Raw genomic sequence first — 21,305 nt, forward strand, 5'->3', positions numbered from 1 at the left:
TGATATGTGGAACCCGCCTAAACTCCGATGGCCAGCCTTACAGAAATTAGGTAGATACCACTGGAGTCTTCATATCACTCAGGGAAGTCTTCTGCATCATCAGTGGTGTGTTTTTGATATTTAAAGAAGAATCTAAAATTATGGGTATGTGATTGTACAGGTTCGTGCACCTACCCCTTTATAGGTTTCTGATGTGCTTCTGTGGTAGCTCCTGGGGGTCTGTAGTAGTGTCCGGCCTCCTCTTATGTTGCAGGGAAATAAAGGAACAGGTTGGTAGCCTCATTTTTCACAAACACACACAGGAGACAGCCCACAAATTGCTTGTTCTTTTGGCCGCTGTCGGTGACAGGGTGCTGGGCTCGATGGACCTTTGGTCTGTCCCAACATGGCGATGCTTATGTACTTATGCACTGCAGAATTGAAGCAAACAACAGAACAGTAGAAGCGATCCAGGGAAAGAAGAGTGGAGGAGTGGCCTAGTGGTTAGGGTGGTGGACTTTGGTCCTGAGGAACTGAGTTTGATTCCCACTTCAGGCACAGGCAGCTCCTTGTGACTCTGGGCAAGTCACTTAACCCTCCATTGCCCCATGTAAGCCGCATTGAGCCTGCCATGAGTGGGAAAGCGCAGGGTACAAATGTAACAAAAAAGTGAATGATACATACCTGTAGCAGGTGTTCTCCGAGGACAGCAGGCTGATTGTTCTCACGGCTGGGTGACGTCCGCGGCAGCCCCCACCAACCGGAAAAAAGCTTCGCGGGACGGTCGGCACGCAGGGCACGCCCACCGCGCATGCGCGGCCGTCTTCCCGCCCGTGCGCGACCGCTCCCGCCAGTTGAATGACTAGCAAAAGATGAAACACACAACTCCAAAGGGGAGGAGGGAGGGTAGGTGAGAACAATCAGCCTGCTGTCCTCGGAGAACACCTGCTACAGGTATGTATCATTCACTTTCTCCGAGGACAAGCAGGCTGCTTGTTCTCACGACTGGGGTATCCCTAGCTTTCAGGCTCACTCAAAACAAGAACCCAGGTCAATTGAACCTCGCAACGGCGAGGGTACAACAGAAATTGACCTACGAAGAACAACTAACTGAGAGTGCAGCCTGACCAGAATAAATTCGGGTCCTGGAGGGTGGATTGGATTTACACCCCAAACAGATTCTGCAGCATCGACTGCCCGAACCGACTGTCGCGTCGGGTATCCTGCTGGAGGCAGTAATGTGATGTGAATGTGTGGACAGATGACCACGTCGCAGCCTTGCAAATCTCTTCAATAGTGGCTGACTTCAAGTGGGCCACTGACGCTGCCATGGCTCTAACACTATGAGCCGTGACATGACCCTCAAGAGTCAGCCCAGCCTGGGCGTAAGTGAAGGAAATGCAATCTGCTAGCCAATTGGAGATGGTGCGTTTCCCGACAGCGACCCCTAGCCTGTTAGGGTCGAAAGAAACAAACAATTGGGCGGACTGTCTGTGGGGCTGTGTCCGCTCCAAGTAGAAGGCCAATGCTCTCTTGCAGTCCAATGTGTGCAACTGACGTTCAGCAGGGCGGGTATGCGGCCTGGGGAAGAATGTTGGCAAGACAATTGACTGGTTAAGATGGAACTCCGACACCACCTTCGGCAGGAACTTTGGGTGGGTGCGGAGCACTACTCTGTTGTGATGAAATTTGGTATATGGAGCATGAGCTACTAGGGCTTGAAGCTCACTGACCCTACGAGCTGAAGTAACTGCCACCAAGAAAATGACCTTCCAGGTCAAGTACTTCAGATGGCAGGTATTCAGTGGCTCAAAAGGAGGTTTCATCAGCTGGGTGAGGACGACGTTGAGATCCCATGACACTGTAGGAGGCTTGATAGGGGGCTTTGACAAAAGCAAGCCTCTCATGAATCGAACGACTAAAGGCTCTCCAGAGATGGCTTTACCTTCCACACGATAATGGTAAGCACTAATCGCACTAAGGTGATTCCTTACTGAGTTGGTCTTGAGGCCAGACTCTGATAAGTGTAGAAGGTATTCAAGCAGGTTCTGTGCAGGGCAAGAACGAGGGTCTAGGGCCTTGCTCTCACACCAAACGACAAACCTCCTCCACTTGAAAAAGTAACTCTTTTTAGTGGAATCCTTCCTGGAGGCAAGCAGGACCCGGCAGACACCCTCCGACAGACCCAACGCAGCGAAGTCTACACCCTCAACATCCAGGCCGTGAGAGCCAGAGACTGAAGGTTGGGGTGCAGTAACGCTCCGTCGTTCTGCGAGATGAGAGTCGGAAAACACTCCAATCTCCACGGTTCTTCTGAGGACAACTCCAGAAGAAGAGGGAACCAGATCTGACGGGGCCAAAAGGGCGCTATCAGAATCATGGTGCCGCGGTCGTGCTTGAGCTTCAGTAAGGTCTTCCCCACCAAAGGTATGGGAGGATAAGCATACAGGAGGCCGGTCCCCCAATGGAGGAGAAAGGCGTCCGACGCTAGCCTGCCGTGTGCCTGAAGTCTGGAACAGAACAGAGGCAGCTTGTGGTTGGTCTGAGAGGCGAAAAGGTCCAGCGAGGGGGTGCCCCACTCTCGGAAGATCTTGCGTACCACTCTGGAATGGAGCAACCACTCGTGCGGTTGCATGACTCTGCTCAGTCTGTCGGCCAGACTGTTGTTTACGCCTGCCAGGTATGTGGCTTGGAGGAGCATGCCAAACTGGCACGCCCAGCGCCACAGCCCGACGGCTTCCTGACACAGGGGGCGAGATCCGGTGCCCCCCTGCTTGTTGACGTAATACATTGCAACCTGATTGTCTGTCCGAATTTGGATAATTTGGCAGGACAGCCGATCTCTGAAAGCCTTCAGCGCGTTCCAGATCGCTCGGAGCTCCAGGAGGTTGATCTGCAGATCCTTTTCCTGGAGGGACCACAGACCCTGGGTGTGAAGCCCATCGACATGAGCTCCCCAACCCAGGCGAGATGCATCCGTCGTCAGCACCTTCGTGGGCTGCGGAATTTGGAATGGACGTCCCAGGGTCAAATTGGTCCGGATGGTCCACCAGAGCAGTGAAGTGCGGCAACTGGTGGAGAGGCGGATGGCATCTTCTAGATTCCCGGTGGCTTGGAACCACTGGGAAGCTAGGGTCCATTGAGCAGATCTCATGTGAAGACGAGCCATGGGAGTCACATGAACAGTGGAGGCCACATGACCCAGAAGTCTCAACATCTGCCGAGCTGTGACCTGCTGAGACGCTCTGGTCTGCGAAGCGAGGGACAGGAGGTTGCTGGCCCTCGCTTCGGGAAGGAAGGCCTGAGCCGTCTGGGTATTCAGCAGAGCTCCTATGAATTCCAGAGACTGGGTTGGCTGGAGATGGGACTTTGGGTAATTTATCACAAACCCCAGCAGCTCCAGGAGTTGAATAGTGCACTGCATGGACCGGAGGGCTCCTGCCTCCGAGGTGTTCTTGACCAGCCAATCGTCGAGATATGGGAACACGTGCACTCCCAGCCTGCGTAGGTACGCCGCCACCACCACGAGGCACTTTGTAAACACTCGTGGGGCGGAGGCGAGCCCAAAGGGCAGCACACAATACTGAAAGTGCCGTGCGCCCAGGCGGAATCTGAGATACTGTTTGTGAGCTGGCAGTATCGGGATGTGAGTATATGCATCCTTTAAATCCAGGGAACATAGCCAATCATTTTTCTGAATCAGTGGCAGAAGGGTGCCCAAGGAAAGCATCCTGAACTTTTCTTTGACCAGGAATTTGTTCAGGCCTCTCAGGTCTAGGATGGGACGCATCCCCCCTGTTTTCTTTTCCACAAGGAAGTACCTGGAATAGAATCCCTGCCCTTCCTGCCCGGGTGGTACGGGCTCGACCGCATTGGCGCTGAGAAGGGCGGAGAGTTCCTCTGCAAGTACCTGCTTGTGATGGGAGCTGAAGGACTGAGCTCCCGGAGGGCAATTTGGAGGCAGGGAGGCCAAATTCAGGGCGTATCCGCACCGCACTATTTGGAGAACCCACTGGTCGGAGGTTATGAGAGGCCACCTTTGGTGAAAAAATTTTAACCTCCCCCCGACCGGCAGATCGTCCGGTACGGACACTTTGAGGGCGGCTATGTTCCCGTGGATCCAGTCAAAAGCCCGTCCCTGGCTTTTGCTGTGGAGGCGCAGGGGGCTGCTTAGGCGCACGCTGTTGACGGGAACGAGCGCGCTGGGGCTGTCCCTGTGCCTGACGAGGCCTTCGGGCCGGCTGGTTGTACCTACGCTTTGCAAAAGAATAGGGTGCAGCCTGCCGGGCCCGGGAAAAACGTCCACCTGCTGAGGTGGATGCTGAAGGCGCCCGGTGGGAGAGCTTGTCGAGAGCGGTTTCCCGCTGCTGCAGTTGGTCCACCATCTGCTCGACCTTCTCACCAAAAATGTTATCCCCCCGGCAAGGGACGTCGGCCAGTCTCTGCTGGGTGCGGTTGTCCAGGTCAGAGGCACGCAGCCATGAGAGCCTGCGCATCACTATACCTTGGGCCGCAGCACGAGATGCCACGTCACAGGTGTCATAGATACCCCTGGACAGGAACTTTCTGCACGCCTTCAGCTGCCTGACCACCTCCTGATAAGGCCTGGACTGCTCCGGCGGGAGCTTCTCGACCAGGTCCGCCAGTTGTTGCACATAGGTCTGCATGTGAATGCTCATATAGAGCAGGTATGACTGGATGCGGGTCACGAGCATGGAGGATTGGTAGGCCTTCCTCCCAAACGAGTCCAGAGTGCGAGACTCCCGCCCCGGGGGCGCCGAGGCGGTATCCCTCGAACTCCGTGCCCTCTTGAGAGCAGAATCCACGACCGCCGAGTCATGGGGCAATTGGGGCCGCATTAACTCTGGGTCGGAGTGGATCCTGTACTGGGACTCTGCTTTCTTGGGAATGGTGGGGTTAGTTAACGGTCGCACCCAGTTCCGAAGCAGTGTCTCCTTGAGGACATTGTGCAGCGGCACCGTGGAGGACTCTCTAGGTGGCGATGGATAGTCGAGGACCTCGAGCATCTCGGCCCTCGGCTCTTCCACAGAGACCACGGGGCAGGGAATGCTGATAGACATATCCCGCACAAAGGAGGCAAAGGAGAGGCTCTCGGGGGGTGAGAGCTTCCTCTCCGGTGAAGGCGTGGGGTCCGAGGGAAGGCCCGAAGACTCCTCTGAGGAGAAATATCTAGGGTCCTCCTCTTCCCCCCACGAGTCCTCATCCTCGGTATCGGACATAAGCTCATGTAGCTGAGTCCTGAACCGGGCCCGGCTCGACGTCGAGGCACCGAGATCTCGGTGTCGTCGAGCGGTGGACTCCCGCGCCGGCGGGGACGGAGCTCCCTCCATCGACGTCGACGGGGACTCCACCTGCGTGGCGGTCGAGACCGGCGCCGCAAGCGGCGGCGGTGTCGACGGCCCCGGCGCCGGGCTAGAGCTCACCGGCGCCACAGACATCGGCGCCGAGGGCGCAAGCACCCCCGGCGCCGGCACAGCCTGGCGCATCAGCCCTTCCAGGATCCCCGGAAGGATGGCTCTGAGACACTCGTCCAGGCCCGCTGCCGGGAAAGGCGGTGGGGCCGGTAGGGGTGTCGGTGCCAGAAGCTGATGGGGGCCAGGAGACGGCACCGAGGTGCCGGAACCCTGACGCGTCGGTACCTCCACGACCGACGGGGACCTCTCCTCTCGACGATGACGCTTCGGCGCCGCCTCCTCTCCGATGTCCGGATGCACCGAGGGCGACCGGTGACGACGCTTCTTGTCTTTCTTCCGATGCGCGTCACCGGTGCCGGGAGGTATGGAGGAGGATGAGGACGATCCCCCTCGGTCCCGGGGAGCCGGGTCAGACAGGGTTCGGTCCCGAGGGCCACGGGCTGAGGGAGTGACCGGGGCCGACTGCCCACGCGGCCGCTCACCTCTACCCTCGCCAGCGGACCGGCGGGCCGACGGGACCTGTTCTCCTGGGGTCGATGCCATCGGTGCCGATGTCTCGGGCATCGATACCGGTACCGAAGAACCGGGCGTCAATACCGATGCCGTCGAGGTCGACGTCGAGGGGCCGGCGCAAGTTCCAAAAAGACGGTCCCGCAGAACTTGCCTCGCAACCTGAGTCCGTTTCCGGAGACCGAGACACAGGGAACACGACTTGATATTGTGCTCCGGCCCGAGACACTGGAGGCACCAAGCGTGGGTGTCGGTCTGCGAGATCGGCCGGCCGCAGCGACCACACTTTTTAAATCCACTCGGGACCCTTGAGAACATCGACGGAAAAATCGCGTCGGCGAAGTCAAAGTCGTCAATGGTGGCTGAAATCACACCACGAAAAGGAAAACGACCGTGCGGCCACTAGGCCGCAACGCGGCGTCCCCGCTGGAAGCGAGGGAAAAAGGGAGCGCGTGCGCCACACGCGCAGGGTTTCTTTCTTTTTTTTTTTTTAAAAAGAAACCGGACGGTAACTAAACAAAATTAAACAAAGAAAAAGCACGATCCGCGTAAACGTGATCGAAATCCGGCGGCTGAATCAGAGAGAGCGGCGAGGCACGACTCTCTCCAGACGCGGGAAAAAAAGGAACTGGCGGGAGCGGTCGCGCACGGGCGGGAAGACGGCCGCGCATGCGCGGTGGGCGTGCCCTGCGTGCCGACCGTCCCGCGAAGCTTTTTTCCGGTTGGTGGGGGCTGCCGCGGACGTCACCCAGTCGTGAGAACAAGCAGCCTGCTTGTCCTCGGAGAATAAAATAGATACTATTGGAGATTCTACATGGAATGTTATGTTGCTAGTGGAATAGCAACACAACATTCCATGAAGAAGGCTGCGCAGGCTTCTGTTTCTGTGAGTCTGACGTCCTGCACGTATGTGCAGGACGTCAGACTCACAGAAGCAGAAGCCTGGGCGGCCACATTGGTGATCTGCAAGGGCCAACTTCTACATGGAATGTTGCTAGTGGAATAGCAACTTTCCATGTAGAATCTCAAATAGTAGCAACAGTGGAGGAGTGGCCTAGTGGTTAGGGTGGTGGACTTTGGTCCTGAGGAACTGAGTTTGATTCCCGGCACAGGCAGCTCCTTGTGACTCTGGACAAGTCACTTAACCCTCCATCGCCTGCCGCATTGAGCCTGCCATGAGGGGGAAAGTGCGGGGTACAAATATACTACTACTACTTAACATTTCTAGAGCGCTACTAGGGTTACGCAGCGCTGTACAATTTAACAAATAAGGACAGTCCCTGCTCAGAAGAGCTTACAATCTAAAGGACGAAATGTCAAGTTGGGGTAGTTTAGATTTCCTGAGAAAAGGTGTAGTGATTAGGTGCTGAAGGCGACATTGAAGAGGTGAGCTTTGAGCAATGATTTGAAGATGAGTAGGGAGGGGGCCCAGCGTATGGGCTCAGGGAGTTTGTTCCAAGCCTGGGGTGAAGCGAGGCAGAAATGGCGAAGCCTAGAGTTGGCGGTGGTGGAGAAGGGTACTGAAAGGAGGGATTTGTCAAGAGAGCGGAGGTTACGGGTGGGGACATAAGGGGAGATGAGATAACAAAAATAAAAATAAGAGTTCGTCCAAACAAACTCTTATTGGAAACAAGACCCGACCTGGCCAAGTTTCAGACAGACCTTCAACAGGGGTCAGGATTTCAAGCCAAAATCAATGAGGCATTATGCGCGCTCGTGACTACAGCCCGGTTAACGCGTGAGACCTTACCACTAAGACAATGGATGGCGGCAAGGTCTCAGGCCCAAAATGGACGCACGCCCGTTTTCATTTTGCCGCACGTCCATTTTCGGACCATGGAAAAGGCCTTTTTTGCAAGCGCACTGAAAAACGAACCTGCGCGCGCCCAATATACGCGTCTACACCAGCGCAGGCCACTTTTCGGCGCACATTAGTAAAAGGAGCCCTCTGTTTGAAAATCTTCAAGGACTGATGCTTTGATTCCTGAATGAACAGTTCTTCAGTGCAGATGAGCTCTTGCCCACTCTTCTTGCCCCGGATCGCTGCTGCTGTTGTGTTGTTAGCCTCATCTTTCAGTCCAGTGGCGTAGCCACAGGTGGGCCTGGGTGGTCTGGGGCCCATCCACTTAAGGCTCAGGCCCACCTAACAGTAGCACACATTTAGCGGTAGCTGGTGGGGATCCTAAACTCCGCCAGCTGAAGTCTTCCCCCGCTGGTAACGAAAATGCTACTCTCCACCATACTGGCATCTGCGCATGATCAGTTTTCATCGCATGCCTGCTGCAGACTGCCAAGGTGGAAAGAATTTGTTTCCTGTCAGCTGAGATATTTTTTTTTTTTGGGGGGGGGGGGGGGGGGGGGGGGGAGGAGGAGAACACTTGGTGCCCACCCACTTCTTGCCCAGGCCCACCCAAAATTTGTTCTCTGGCTACGCCCCTGTTTCAAATTGTATACGAATCATGACCAAGACAGATAGATGATGTAACACAACATTTCTGCAAATGCAGCAGAAGCCATACAAGTTTTTTTTATTGTTACTTTTTAAGACTCTGTTGTCTATGTAAATTGCAAATATTTTTCTTACACATAATTTATAAATAAAACAAGATATACAGTAGTGAACAAATGCATCAATAACCTATAACGTCTTGATGAACTGCAGAAAGGTCAGTGTTTTCTTTTTTCCTCACTAATTCAGCCTTAATGAGAATGTCCTCTAAATGATGACCTGGAAGTGCTTTAAAAAAAAAAAGAAGGAAGTTTCTCTTTTCCCACAGGAAGTGCTTAAACAGGAAGCTAAGTCTACACCGTTTCCTGGTGTAGCTACCGCCCTCGAATTTGACAAGTTTTGCTGTGGTGGAAAAGCTGAAAGTCTTAATCCCTCTCATCTTGGCTGATCATAATTTTTTCCAAATGACACCAGACTCTAATGCTGACATCTGAGGTTCAAGGATAAGGAAAACTGAAAAAAAAGTTAACACACTCTGCATAAGGCAACACTGACATCAAACACACAAGTAGAAGAACATTTTAACATCTGGTACTCTATACAAAGCAAGTAAATATAGATATGTATATGTTTATACAGAGAAAGAGAGAATATTGATCGTATCATGTACACGTCAGTCCTCGCCAAAGCAAAATTCTTTGGAGTATCACAGACTTAATTCCGCTTAATGTTTGTTTATTTTGAAGAACATTACTTTTTCTTAACAAGAGTTAAGATATTTAAATATCCTCTTTGTTTTTCCCTCAGGAAACACTTCAATTTCAAGTGAATGAAGAAAGTGGAGAATTAATTTCAAGTCAAAGTCATTTAATGGTGGCTGTCCCTGCTCCAGTGTATGACCGTCCCTGTTCTCATTTCAAGATGAAGACATTCAGTGCCAACGTCCCATTTTCTGGTGGTCATTTTTCAACGAGGAGGGCTCTTTTCTGTCTGCTGTCAGTTGGGTAAGGTATCAAGTCCAAGGGAGGCAGCATGTTGCTTTGCTCGGAGCCTCAGGTTCTCGATACTTGTTGTTTTGCTATTCAGGCTTGGTAGACCGCTTGACGCCTGCAAGATGGGGGAGGACCAGACCTGCTGGGCATGGGAGAGTGAATGGTAGTAGGACTGACAGTGGAGAGAGCTCAGGGGTGCCATGTTGACATTCATGCCCAAATAGGGCACCGTAGAAGGGTTTCCCATGTCAAAGGAAGAGTAATGGACCAGGTTGTTGGTGGCTGCCATGTGCTGCCGGAATTGCTCCTGCAGGCGGAAGAGACTGAGTGGGGAGGATGAGTAAGAGTGAGAAGGAGGTATTGCACTGCTGGAGGAAGGTGTTATTGCAGCATTGATTGGGGAGTCTGTAAAAAGAAAGAACAAAAAGTTATTGTAAACGTTTGTGGGTTTGTAATAAAACCAAGAGCTACAGAGAAATGATTATTTCTGTAGGCCCAATACTTAAGTCTTTTCATAAATTGAGAAGCGCAAGGGCAAGGAGCCGTCACATGATTCTAGAGGGAGAGAAAATCCCTCCTGGTTTTGTAGTTTGGCTGTTTCCTCGCCCCTTTGGGCTTCCTGTTCAGATGGAGATAACCCTGGGCTCTAGCACCATGCGCCTTCACTTGTAACTGTACAGAGAATTTCCCTATTTTATAGCCCTGATCAATGCTGGTCAGCAATTGGAGTGACAGTCCTTAGCCCTGCAGGTTTCCCGGAGAACCTAATGTGGCCCTAGGGCACCTCCCACTTGCTGTGGGGCACAATTGTTTCCGTGGAACAGTGCTGAGGCTGTGAGTACTGCCCCCTGCAGGCTGGGAAACAGGCGCTCTAATGGAATTGCAGAACTTTGAAGCCAGCTGACCCACTGTTTTTGAAGTCGCTGGGGTGGAATAGGGTTCAATTCCCTCTGTAGCTCCGTGTGACCCTGGGCAAGTCACTTAGCCCTCCTGGTACAATATACTACTGAGATTGTGAGCCCAGTAGGGACAGCGCTAGTAGCTGTAAAGAAATGTTAAACCACTTAAGTCTAGGCAGTAAATAAATGCTGGAAAAAGTAAATAAAATTAGTAAGTGGCAGTTCTCTCCTGCTTCGATTTTTCCCAGCTGAATCGAAACTAGGGTTGGGATCTCCACCATAGGAACCGGCTCTGTGGGTGCTTGAGCACCCCGATATTGAGAAATTTCATTGTGTGTGTCCATTGAGGGGTTGTTTCCTTTGGACTTAGCACCCACAATCATTCTGAAAAGTTGTCTCCTATGATCTGCACCATGAGCCTTCATTTGCATCTGGGGATTTTTTTTCTCCATTTATATCTGCCTCTTACCCCCTACTCTTTCTATTGGATCACTGTAGTGACCTCCTAGGTGAAAGATGGAAAAAATACAGAGCAGATCGTAAAGAACGTAATTTATTAAAACAATTAAAAATTAATATAAATACATATGAAAAGTTAACCCGACACAGGCCGTGTTTCGCCCAGCAAGGGCTGCTTCAGGGGCTACAAGAGATCATAACATAAATATAATTATTATATAGTTACTGTCACATGTATATAACAAATTACATATATATACCATAAATACACATGGAAAGAAACATATATCAAGATTCACTATAGATATGTATATGTCCATAACACCAAAACCCACAAACAAAACATATAAATATATATGTGTATATAATCAGACAAGTATAATAAAACTTAAATATACAAATATATACTAAAAGTAAATATTAAAAAATCATATTAAAAAATCATCACATTCAGTAGGGACATGTATATAATAAAATGAACTACATATATATATATATATTTCTTTATAAAAAACATATATAATAAAACAAATATATATTTTTCTTCATAAAAGATAGCATAAGAGACTTATAAGAAAATGACATGGAAGACTTTTACAAAAATACAAATATACAAATAAGGTACACACCCACCTACACAAAAATCCTTTTAAGTTGGAAAAATAATGAATAATTAGCAAAATGCACTGTAAAGAGAAAAAGAAGGGGGGAAAAAAAATTAAAAAACAAACAAACAAAGAGTAAATCTAAAACCAAAAATCAAAAATCAGAAATACAAATGAATCCTAAAACGGGAACTCACATATGCTAGCAATCTCAGTGTGAAAAAAACAGCTCTTCGAGAGGGCCAAATCAACATAACCTAAAAAAATAATAATATTAATTCATATACAGATCAATAATATTATCAACATCATTCTTGTAAGGGGCTCAATTGCGGTTTCAGAAGGTGCTTGCTGGCGCATGATTTTAAATCATATATCTATTTACAAAAAGAGTAAAGAGATCAACATTCTATACTGCACAACTCCGATATCAGGGTATTGCTGCTGCTAATAGTATCGCTGAACAGTCGCCGTCAGGAAACTTATGTCAGCTCAACTTCTTACATACCATCTATCTAGTGTCTCCGTCAGAAAAAATATATATGTATATATATATATATAAGCTAGGCTTCTATCGAGCGTCTCTTGACTCTGAGGAAGGTTGAAATGCGCAAAAAAATGCAAGAAGTTAAATATCAAACATCCAGGGTGAGTTACTTATCTTATATTAATAGTGATGCAACAAATCGGCAAACGTCGAAGAAAACTAATAAGAACTACTTACATCCAGTCTATCTGGCGTCTCTTGCCTCTGAAGAAAGCCGAAAAAACGCGCGAAAAAATGCAGGAAGTTAAATACAGGATCTCCGGGTTAAAGTTCATGGTGTGGTACCACAACCAACAGGGGAAACAACGTGAATAGGAGTGTCACAACTAAACCAAGGGGGTCCAGAGAAAATTAAAATATGCACAGCGATACTTAATTAAAAAAGAAAGTATGCATAGAGATACTCAGTTAAAAAGAAAAATAATATATATCGTATCTCTTACGTAACATCCAATTATACAGACTAAAATGGAGAATAATAGCAAAAGTATAAAACAGCGCAAAAAGTTAAAAGATAATGCCATATAATGCAACAATAAAAATGAAAGGTATGATAAAAGAATTTCTGTGTGGTGGATGTTCAACATATCTATATCAGGTCAAATATATCTAATGGCATAAACGTCTAATATATAAAGGTCATAAGAAAACCGAAAGGTCTGTCTCAGAATTCAGACCATGGGGATGAAGAGTATTTAAATCATATATAAATTCTTGTTCCTTGCGTAGCAAGTGAATATCAACTGGTCCCCCTCTTAATCTGTTCTTATGGACATAGATTACACAAAACTTATATTCTTCAAATCTATGGCCTAAATCAGATAGACGTGTTAAGTTTTAACGAAGAATGCCTTCAAGAGATGCTACCACCAGAACCTTTTTTTAAAGAACCTGATGTTTTAGAGGACAATCTCAAGCACTGGGAAGAAGCAGTGAATTTGAGCAAAAGATGGAAGAGGACGGAATTACATGGCTCATCGCTGTTAGAATATTGCAGATACAAAAGGATTCCGAGAGGATTACGCATGACCAAGGCATCTACTATGTTTAATGATGACCAGACATTTATGCTACAATGGGAAGCTATACTCAATAAGTGTTCGTTAGACCTCATGATCCTGCTTATCAAAACATGCAAAGAGAAAGAACAAAAAATTAAGGCAGATTTAGATAAGGAATTAGTTTTTTTAAAAGAAAATGATGCATGTTTTGATCTCTTACATGAGGATTTTAAAAAGAGTATGGAACAGTTCGAACGAGATATAAGATTAATTAAGTTTGAGAAGTTCAGAAGAGATGACCAGGATTATAAGAACCATAGTGTTTACCCATGGCATAGATATAAGAATCAGAGAAATAAGAATATACGTAGATATTCGAATAGACAGATAGACCACTCTCGTAAAATAGTGAATCATAATACACTATATAATAAAGCAATAGGAAACAATTTCCCTATAAGTCCACAAACCATCAGAGAAAGGAAACGCCCTAGAAGTGATCACGATGAGGTATTTGATCCGTCTGCCTCCCTGTACACAACACCCCCAAGAATTAATATTAACAAACAAATGCATCACTTAGACCAGCTTTGGAAGAAGAAATCTACCACTGAGACCTCCACCTCAGAATATCCTAGAGGATATTTATCGTATCGAGGAAGGGGCCGTGGTAGAGGCAGAGGAAGGGGTGGCTTCTCTCTCAACAAATATGGACAGGAAAACATAAACAAGTATTGAGTACAGTATATAATATTTCAGGAAGAGAATTAACCAATATTGAAGAGAGAGTCCTAAGTAAAGGACTATCATTTATACCAACACCGAAATACAATGCATTCAAAACTCGGGTGGAATTTTTTAAGTTTATACGAAAATTGAGAATTATGGAATTTTTCTCCAAGAATCCGTCGGACTGCATTGACCATTCAATAGTCAAGCAAAACAGTAAATGGCTCCCGCCTGGCAATGTCCATCACTTGATACAAACCTATGAGACTGTAGTGCTTAATGATATAACAGCATTAGAGAAACAAGGAAAGCAAAGGGCCTTTTACAATTTGACTAAAGAAGAGAAAGTGGCAGTTAAAACTTTACAAAAAGATAGAAATATTATTATAAAACCTGCGGACAAAGGGGGAGCCATAGTCGTAATGAACAGGGACGACTACATTCATGAAATCCAAAGGCAATTGAGTGATCCAACTTTTTATAAAATTTTGAAAAAAGATCCGACAAAGGATATTCAGAATGAAATTTCCATTTTGGTGGAAATAGGTATAAAAGCACAATATCTAACACAAAAGGAGGCTAATTTTTTGGTTGTTAAAGAACCAACTATACCAACCATATATATTCTACCCAAGATACATAAATCCTTGTCCAAACCCCCAGGCAGACCTATAGTTTCTGCCTGTGGCTCGTTATTAGAACCACTATCCATCTTTATAGATAAATTTTTGCGTCCTCTGGTTTATAAAATTCCATCATATACACGAGATTCAGTAGATATGATTAATACATTGGACAAAATTACTCCAAGTAAAGACATGATTCTAGCCACTTTAGATGTAGAAAGTTTATACACCAATATCCCACAAGATGAATCTATAGATATCATACAAGAAGAATTGATTAAATGTGACAAACATCCTAGGATTCCAGTACAATATGTGACTGAGCTGGCTACTCTAGCACTAACTAAGAATTTCTTTTTGTTTAATGGTAAGTTTTATCAACAGATTAAAGGCATAGCTATGGGCTCTACATTTGCACCATCTATTGCTAATTTATATGTAGCACGCTTTGAGGAGAAATTCATATCCAAAAATAAACACATAGATAAAATATGTCTGTGGAAAAGATACATAGACGACATTTTTTTGATTTGGAAAGGTACAGAAAGTGAGTTGAAAGATTTCTACAATTGTTTAAATACTATGGATGTCAATTTAAAATTTCAAATGAATTACAGTAACAAAAGTATTCCTTTCTTGGATATAAATATTAGTATTCTTCAAAATAGATTTATAACAGATATCTATCGAAAACCAACAGATGTCAACAAATATTTAAATTATGAGAGTTGCCATAGCAAAAGTCTTAAAACAAATTTACCTTATAGTCAATTTCTCAGGTTAAAGCGGCTATGTTCAGACTAACACATATACATTAAGATCGAAAGATATATCCAAACGCTTTTTAGAGAAAGGATATCCATCAAAATGCATACGAGAAGGTTTAGAAAAAACCTCTGGCATTTCAAGAGAAACACTATTGAAGCCTGTTCACAGAATTGGTAATGAGAAGATTGTTTGCACACTACCATACACAAATATGTCTAAACCTATTGTTAATATTATCAAAAAGCACTGGCATTTGCTTGCTAATTTAGAGGTATTTGAACAAAAGAAACTGATTGTTGCTTACAAGAGAGAGAAGAATCTTAGAGATCTCTTGGTACCATCCACATTACCTGAAATTGATGCACCACTAAATAGTCGCCCTAGTGGCCATTATCCATGTGGCAAATGCTCAGTGTGCATTGTGAATGTCAAAACTAGGAATCTATTTATACAATCAGCTAATAAAGAGATCAAACTTTATGAATTTACAAATTGTCAAACAAGTCGAGTCATATATACAGCCATATGCCCATGTAACCTTGTTTACATAGGGGAAACAAAAAGGAAACTGAAGACTAGGATCATAGAACATAAAAGTGCATTAAAAAGAAAATCTTTAGATAAACCACTGGTACAGCACTCTATTGATTTAGGCCATAGATTTGAAGAATATAAGTTTTGTGTAATCTATGTCCATAAGAACAGATTAAGAGGGGGACCAGTTGATATTCACTTGCTACGCAAGGAACAAGAATTTATATATGATTTAAATACTCTTCATCCCCATGGTCTGAATTCTGAGACAGACCTTTCGGTTTTCTTATGACCTTTATATATTAGACGTTTATGCCATTAGATATATTTGACCTGATATAGATATGTTGAACATCCACCACACAGAAATTCTTTTATCATACCTTTCATTTTTATTGTTGCATTATCTTTTAACTTTTTGCGCTGTTTTATACTTTTGCTATTATTCTCCATTTTAGTCTGTATAATTGGATGTTATGTAAGAGATACGATATATATTATTTTTCTTTTTAACTGAGTATCTCTATGCATACTTTCTTTTTTAATTAAGTATCGCTGTGCATATTTTAATTTTCTCTGGACCCCCTTGGTTTAGTTGTGACACTCCTATTCACGTTGTTTCCCCCGTTGGTTGTGGTACCACACCATGAACTTTAACCCGGAGATCCTGTATTTAACTTCCTGCATTTTTTCGCGCGTTTTTTCGGCTTTCTTCAGAGGCAAGAGACGCCAGATAGACTGGATGTAAGTAGTTCTTATTAGTTTTCTTCGACGTTTGCCGATTTGTTGCATCACTATTAATATAAGATAAGTAACTCACCCTGGATGTTTGATATTTAACTTCTTGCATTTTTTTGCGCATTTCAACCTTCCTCAGAGTCAAGAGACGCTCGATAGAAGCCTAGCTTATATATATATATATACATATATATTTTTTCTGACGGAGACACTAGATAGATGGTATGTAAGAAGTTGAGCTGACATAAGTTTCCTGACGGCGACTGTTCAGCGATACTATTAGCAGCAGCAATACCCTGATATCGGAGTTGTGCAGTATAGAATGTTGATCTCTTTACTCTTTTTGTAAATAGATATATGATTTAAAATCATGCGCCAGCAAGCACCTTCTGAAACCGCAATTGAGCCCCTTACAAGAATGATGTTGATAATATTATTGATCTGTATATGAATTAATATTATTATTTTTTTAGGTTATGTTGATTTGGCCCTCTCGAAGAGCTGTTTTTTTCACACTGAGATTGCTAGCATATGTGAGTTCCCGTTTTAGGATTCATTTGTATTTCTGATTTTTGATTTTTGGTTTTAGATTTACTCTTTGTTTGTTTGTTTTTTAATTTTTTTTTCCCCCTTCTTTTTCTCTTTACAGTGCATTTTGCTAATTATTCATTATTTTTCCAACTTAAAAGGATTTTTGTGTAGGTGGGTGTGTACCTTATTTGTATATTTGTATTTTTGTAAAAGTCTTCCATGTCATTTTCTTATAAGTCTCTTATGCTATCTTTTATGAAGAAAAATATATATTTGTTTTATTATATATGTTTTTTATAAAGAAATATATATATATATATATATGTAGTTCATTTTATTATATACATGTCCCTACTGAATGTGATGATTTTTTAATATGATTTTTTAATATTTACTTTTAGTATATATTTGTATATTTAAGTTTTATTATACTTGTCTGATTATATACACATATATATTTATATGTTTTGTTTGTGGGTTTTGGTGTTATGGACATATACATATCTATAGTGAATCTTGATATATGTGTCTTTCCATGTGTATTTATGGTATATATATGTAATTTGTTATATACATGTGACAGTAACTATATAATAATTATATTTATGTTATGATCTCTTGTAGCCCCTGAAGCAGCCCTTGCTGGGCGAAACACGGCCTGTGTCGGGCTAACTTTTCATATGTATTTATATTAATTTTTAATTGTTTTAATAAATTACGTTCTTTACGATGTGCTCTGTATTTTTTCCATCTTGGAGCTTGCAGACCGTCTGCCTTTGTGCTTTCTTGGACCCTCCTAGGTGAAAGGACATGCAGCCTGGCTCCCTTTGGTACCTGCCTCATTTGGCCGTCTGGGTGTCACCCGTCAATCCACCTTTTTTTCTGGCCTACAGCTCTGGAATGACCTTCCCCTGGAGAGCCATGGGGAACAATCGTTCACAAAGTTCAAACCATATTTTTTTTTCCACAAGACAGTTGGGGGTTATGCCGGTGGGTCCAACCAGATAGTCCGCCTACCTGTACTTGCACTCTGTTAATTGTTATTCTTTGTATGTATATATGTAAGAGGTTTTCTATCATTTTATAGATTTTGTTTCCAAATTTTATGTAATACTAGTAAAAGAGGCCCGTTTCTGACACAAATGAAACGGGCGCTAGCAAGGTTTTCCTCGGAGTGTGTATGTTTGAGAGAGTGTGTGTGAGAGAAAGAGTGAATGTGCGAGTGTGTGTATGTGACAGAGAGAGAGTGAGACTGGGTGCGAGTCAGTGGCGTATCAAGGGGGGGCGGTGGGGGCAGTCCGCCCCAGGTGCATGCCGCTGGGGGGTGCCGCGGCGCGTGCCTGCTGCAAGTGTTCGCTAACTTCTCTTGTTCGCTGCAGCTCCCTCTGCCCCGGAACAGGTTACCTCCTGTTCTGGGGCAGAGGGAGCTGCAGCGAACGAGCAAAGTTAGTAAACTCGCAGCAGGTGCACGCTGCGGCACCCCCCCCCCCCAGCGGCATGCACCCGGGGGGGGTCTTTCACCGGGGGGTCCGCGCTGCATCGGGGGGGGGGGGCGCTGCACCCGGGGGGCGGGGCGCCGCCCCGGGTGTCCGCCCCCCTAGGAACGCCACTGGTGCGAGTGTGTCTGTAAGAGAGAGAGTGTGTGATTCTCCTCTCTCCCCTGCCCCCCCCTCCAGCCACCCAGCGATTCTCCTCTCTCTCCTGCCCCCCTTCCAGCCACCCAGCGATTCTCCTCTCTCCCCTGCTCCCCCTCCACACAGCAGGAGCAGACCATGCTGACGAACAGCTCTGTTAATCAAACATTTTCCACGTCCTAGCTGCTAGCTAAAAGAATTTTTTGATGGACATTTAAAATGCCTGGGAGGAGGAAGCGGGAGTCAACTTGCTGATTTGTACCTGAAAGCTCTGTCTGGCTTCTGTAACGTTCCGTTCGTAACATCTCCTCACGTCAGCCATCCTCCAGAGTTCCCTTTCCTCTCACTGTTCCGCCCTCTGACGTCATTACGTTTTGACGCGAGGGCGGGGCAGTGAGGGGGAATGGAACGCTGGAGGCTGGCTGACGTCAGGAGATGGTTACGAACGCAGGTAGACACATTGGAACGTTGCAGGAGCAAATTATTATATTAGATGATTTTATAGTATTTATTTATTTTTTGTTTGTTACATTTGTATCCCACATTTTCCCACCTATTTGCAGGCTCAATGTGGCTTACGTAGTACGGGAGAGGCGTTTGCAGACTCTGGTGTGAACAAATACAGGGTGATGTTGTGGTAAGATAAAGTTCATGTGGAACAGCCACATTAGGGCATCGTATAATGGAAGAACCCGCTTGCTGCACTTTGCAATATATGAAGCCATAAATAAAAAACTTAAACTCCAGCCAATGGCAACAGCGCCCCGGCTGTTGAGGCTCTGAGCACTGTCTTCATGGCATCCTCAGCTCCAGGTAACCCAGAGTGGAAGTCCCAACCGGGAAATCAAACCAAGGCCCTTCCAGCTCCACCGTACCAGTGAAATTTGAACCCCTGGCTCTTCTCGATTTTGGCCCTCTCCATGTTAACCACGTTTACCGTAATAAACACTACTACTACTTAACATTTCTAGAGCGCTACAAGGGTTACGCAGCGCTGTACAAATTAACGAATAAGGACGGTCCCTGCTCAGAAGAGCTTACAATCTAAAAGACGAAATGTCAAGTTGGGGTAGATGAGATTTCCTGAGAAGAGATGAAGTGATTAGGTGCCGAAGGCGATATTGAAGAGGTGGGCTTTGAGCAATGATTTGAAGATGGGTAGGGAGGGGGCCTGGCGTATGGGCTCAGGGAGTTTGTTCCAAGCATGGGGTGAGGCGAGGCAAAAAGGGCGAAGCCTAGAGTTGGCGGTGGTGGAGAAGGGTACTGAAAGGAGGGATTTGTCTTGAGAGTGGAGGTTACGGGTAGGGACGTAAGGGGAGATGAGGGTAGAGAGGTAAGGAGGGGCTGCAGATCGAGTGCATTTGTAGGTGAGTAGGAGAAGCTTGAACTGTATTCGATATCTGATCGGAAGCCAGTGAAGTGACTTGAGGAGAGGGGTGATATGAGTATATCGGTTAAGGCGGAAGATAAGACGTGCGGCAGAGTTCTGAATGGACTGAAGGGGGGATAGATGGCTAAGTGGGAGGCCGGTGAGGAGTAGGTTGCAGTAGTCAAGGCGAGAGGTAATGAGAGAGTGGATGAGAGTTCGGGTGGTGTGCTCGGAGAGGAAGGGGCGAATTTTGCTAATGTTATAGAGGAAGAAGCGACAGGTCTTGGCTATCTGCTGAATATGCGCAGAGAAGGAGAGGGAGGAGTCGAAGATAACACCGAGGTTGCGGGCAGATGAGACGGGGACGATGAGGGTGTTATCAACTGAGATAGAGAGTGAAGGGAGAGGAGAAGTGGGTTTGGGTGGGAAAACAATAAGTTCAGTCTTGGCCATGTTCAGTTTCAGGTGGCGTTTCTCAAACCCTCTTGCTTGTGTTTCTGGACAAGATTATGAGCGTCACGGAGCAGGCACCGTATCGGCTTGAAATTCTGTGTATGTGAAGAAGCAGTACTGACAAACAGTAACAGACGTTCGCTGAGAGACTATTGATGACCCGCAACAGACTTTCAGTATAGATAATAGGACTCAAACAATGATCGTGACAAGACAAGGGAGGGAAAAGGCCACAGATCAAGTAAAACCTGTGACAACACAATACAGAGGCACAGATGGGCAGACTTGACAGGGAACCCAGGCAGCTCCTATCCGGTCAATATGCAAAGCCGACAGTGATCGCATTTTTTTTTAAATGCCGGTTGCGGCATTTAAAAATGACATATGCGCATGGGCTTCCCCGTGAATATACTGTAACCTGTACCTTATTCTTATACTCCAGTTATATAGTTTCTGCTTTATTCGATGTGAAATGTCTCTATCCCTGGATGGAGAACTCTGAAGAAGACCCTTTCTCAGTGAAACAATGTACAGACTGGCTCATTAGGCCTGACAGTCTGCTGTAGAAACTTCTGCTGCACTGAATTTTCCCTGCTGCCGTACCGACTTTCTTTCCTCTCCTACAGAGGATTGATTGCAGGCAGCTGGTACCCTTGCAATGAAAAAGTAACCGGAGGAAAGCAAGTGGTTAGGGTCTCCATAGCTCCTGCCTTCATGTTTCACCATTAATATCAACTGGAGAGTTAGGCTATTAACATTAGATGGCTAATTAAAGTAATTAATTTAGTTAGTAAAGGTCTGTATTTCTTATTGAAAATTAAATATTTAGAGGGTTATTTGTTCTGATGCTTAAAAGCTAACATCAGAAGCAGAAGGAGCCCGATTAATCAAAGGCTTTCCCTGCAGACGCACGACGGGGGATGCAGTTTGCTAAATGAGCCCCACAGAACATTCTCCGCATCACAAATGACTCTGTTTAATCCTCTGCTTGTGAAAATCAACAGAACACTAATAAGCACTTGTTTTATTATCTGTACCCCATCCAAA

The 21,305-nt window shown here is 45.8% G+C and overlaps 1 protein-coding gene across 1 annotated transcript in view; it reads right to left on the reverse strand.

The window, feature by feature from the left end:
* Nucleotides 1–8,444: 8,444 nt before the first annotated feature.
* DMBX1 (diencephalon/mesencephalon homeobox 1) overlaps nt 8,445–21,305 on the reverse strand; it is a 92,623-nt gene continuing 79,762 nt past the window's right edge. Inside the window, exon 5 of the mRNA XM_030206315.1 lies at nt 8,445–9,770. Coding sequence (XP_030062175.1) covers nt 9,370–9,770 — 401 coding nt within the window. The 3' untranslated portion in view covers nt 8,445–9,369. The remainder of the gene's footprint in view (nt 9,771–21,305) is intronic.

The sequence above is a fragment of the Microcaecilia unicolor genome, chromosome 6, assembly GCF_901765095.1.
Source record: "Microcaecilia unicolor chromosome 6, aMicUni1.1, whole genome shotgun sequence".
NCBI classification, from domain to species: domain Eukaryota; kingdom Metazoa; phylum Chordata; class Amphibia; order Gymnophiona; family Siphonopidae; genus Microcaecilia; species Microcaecilia unicolor.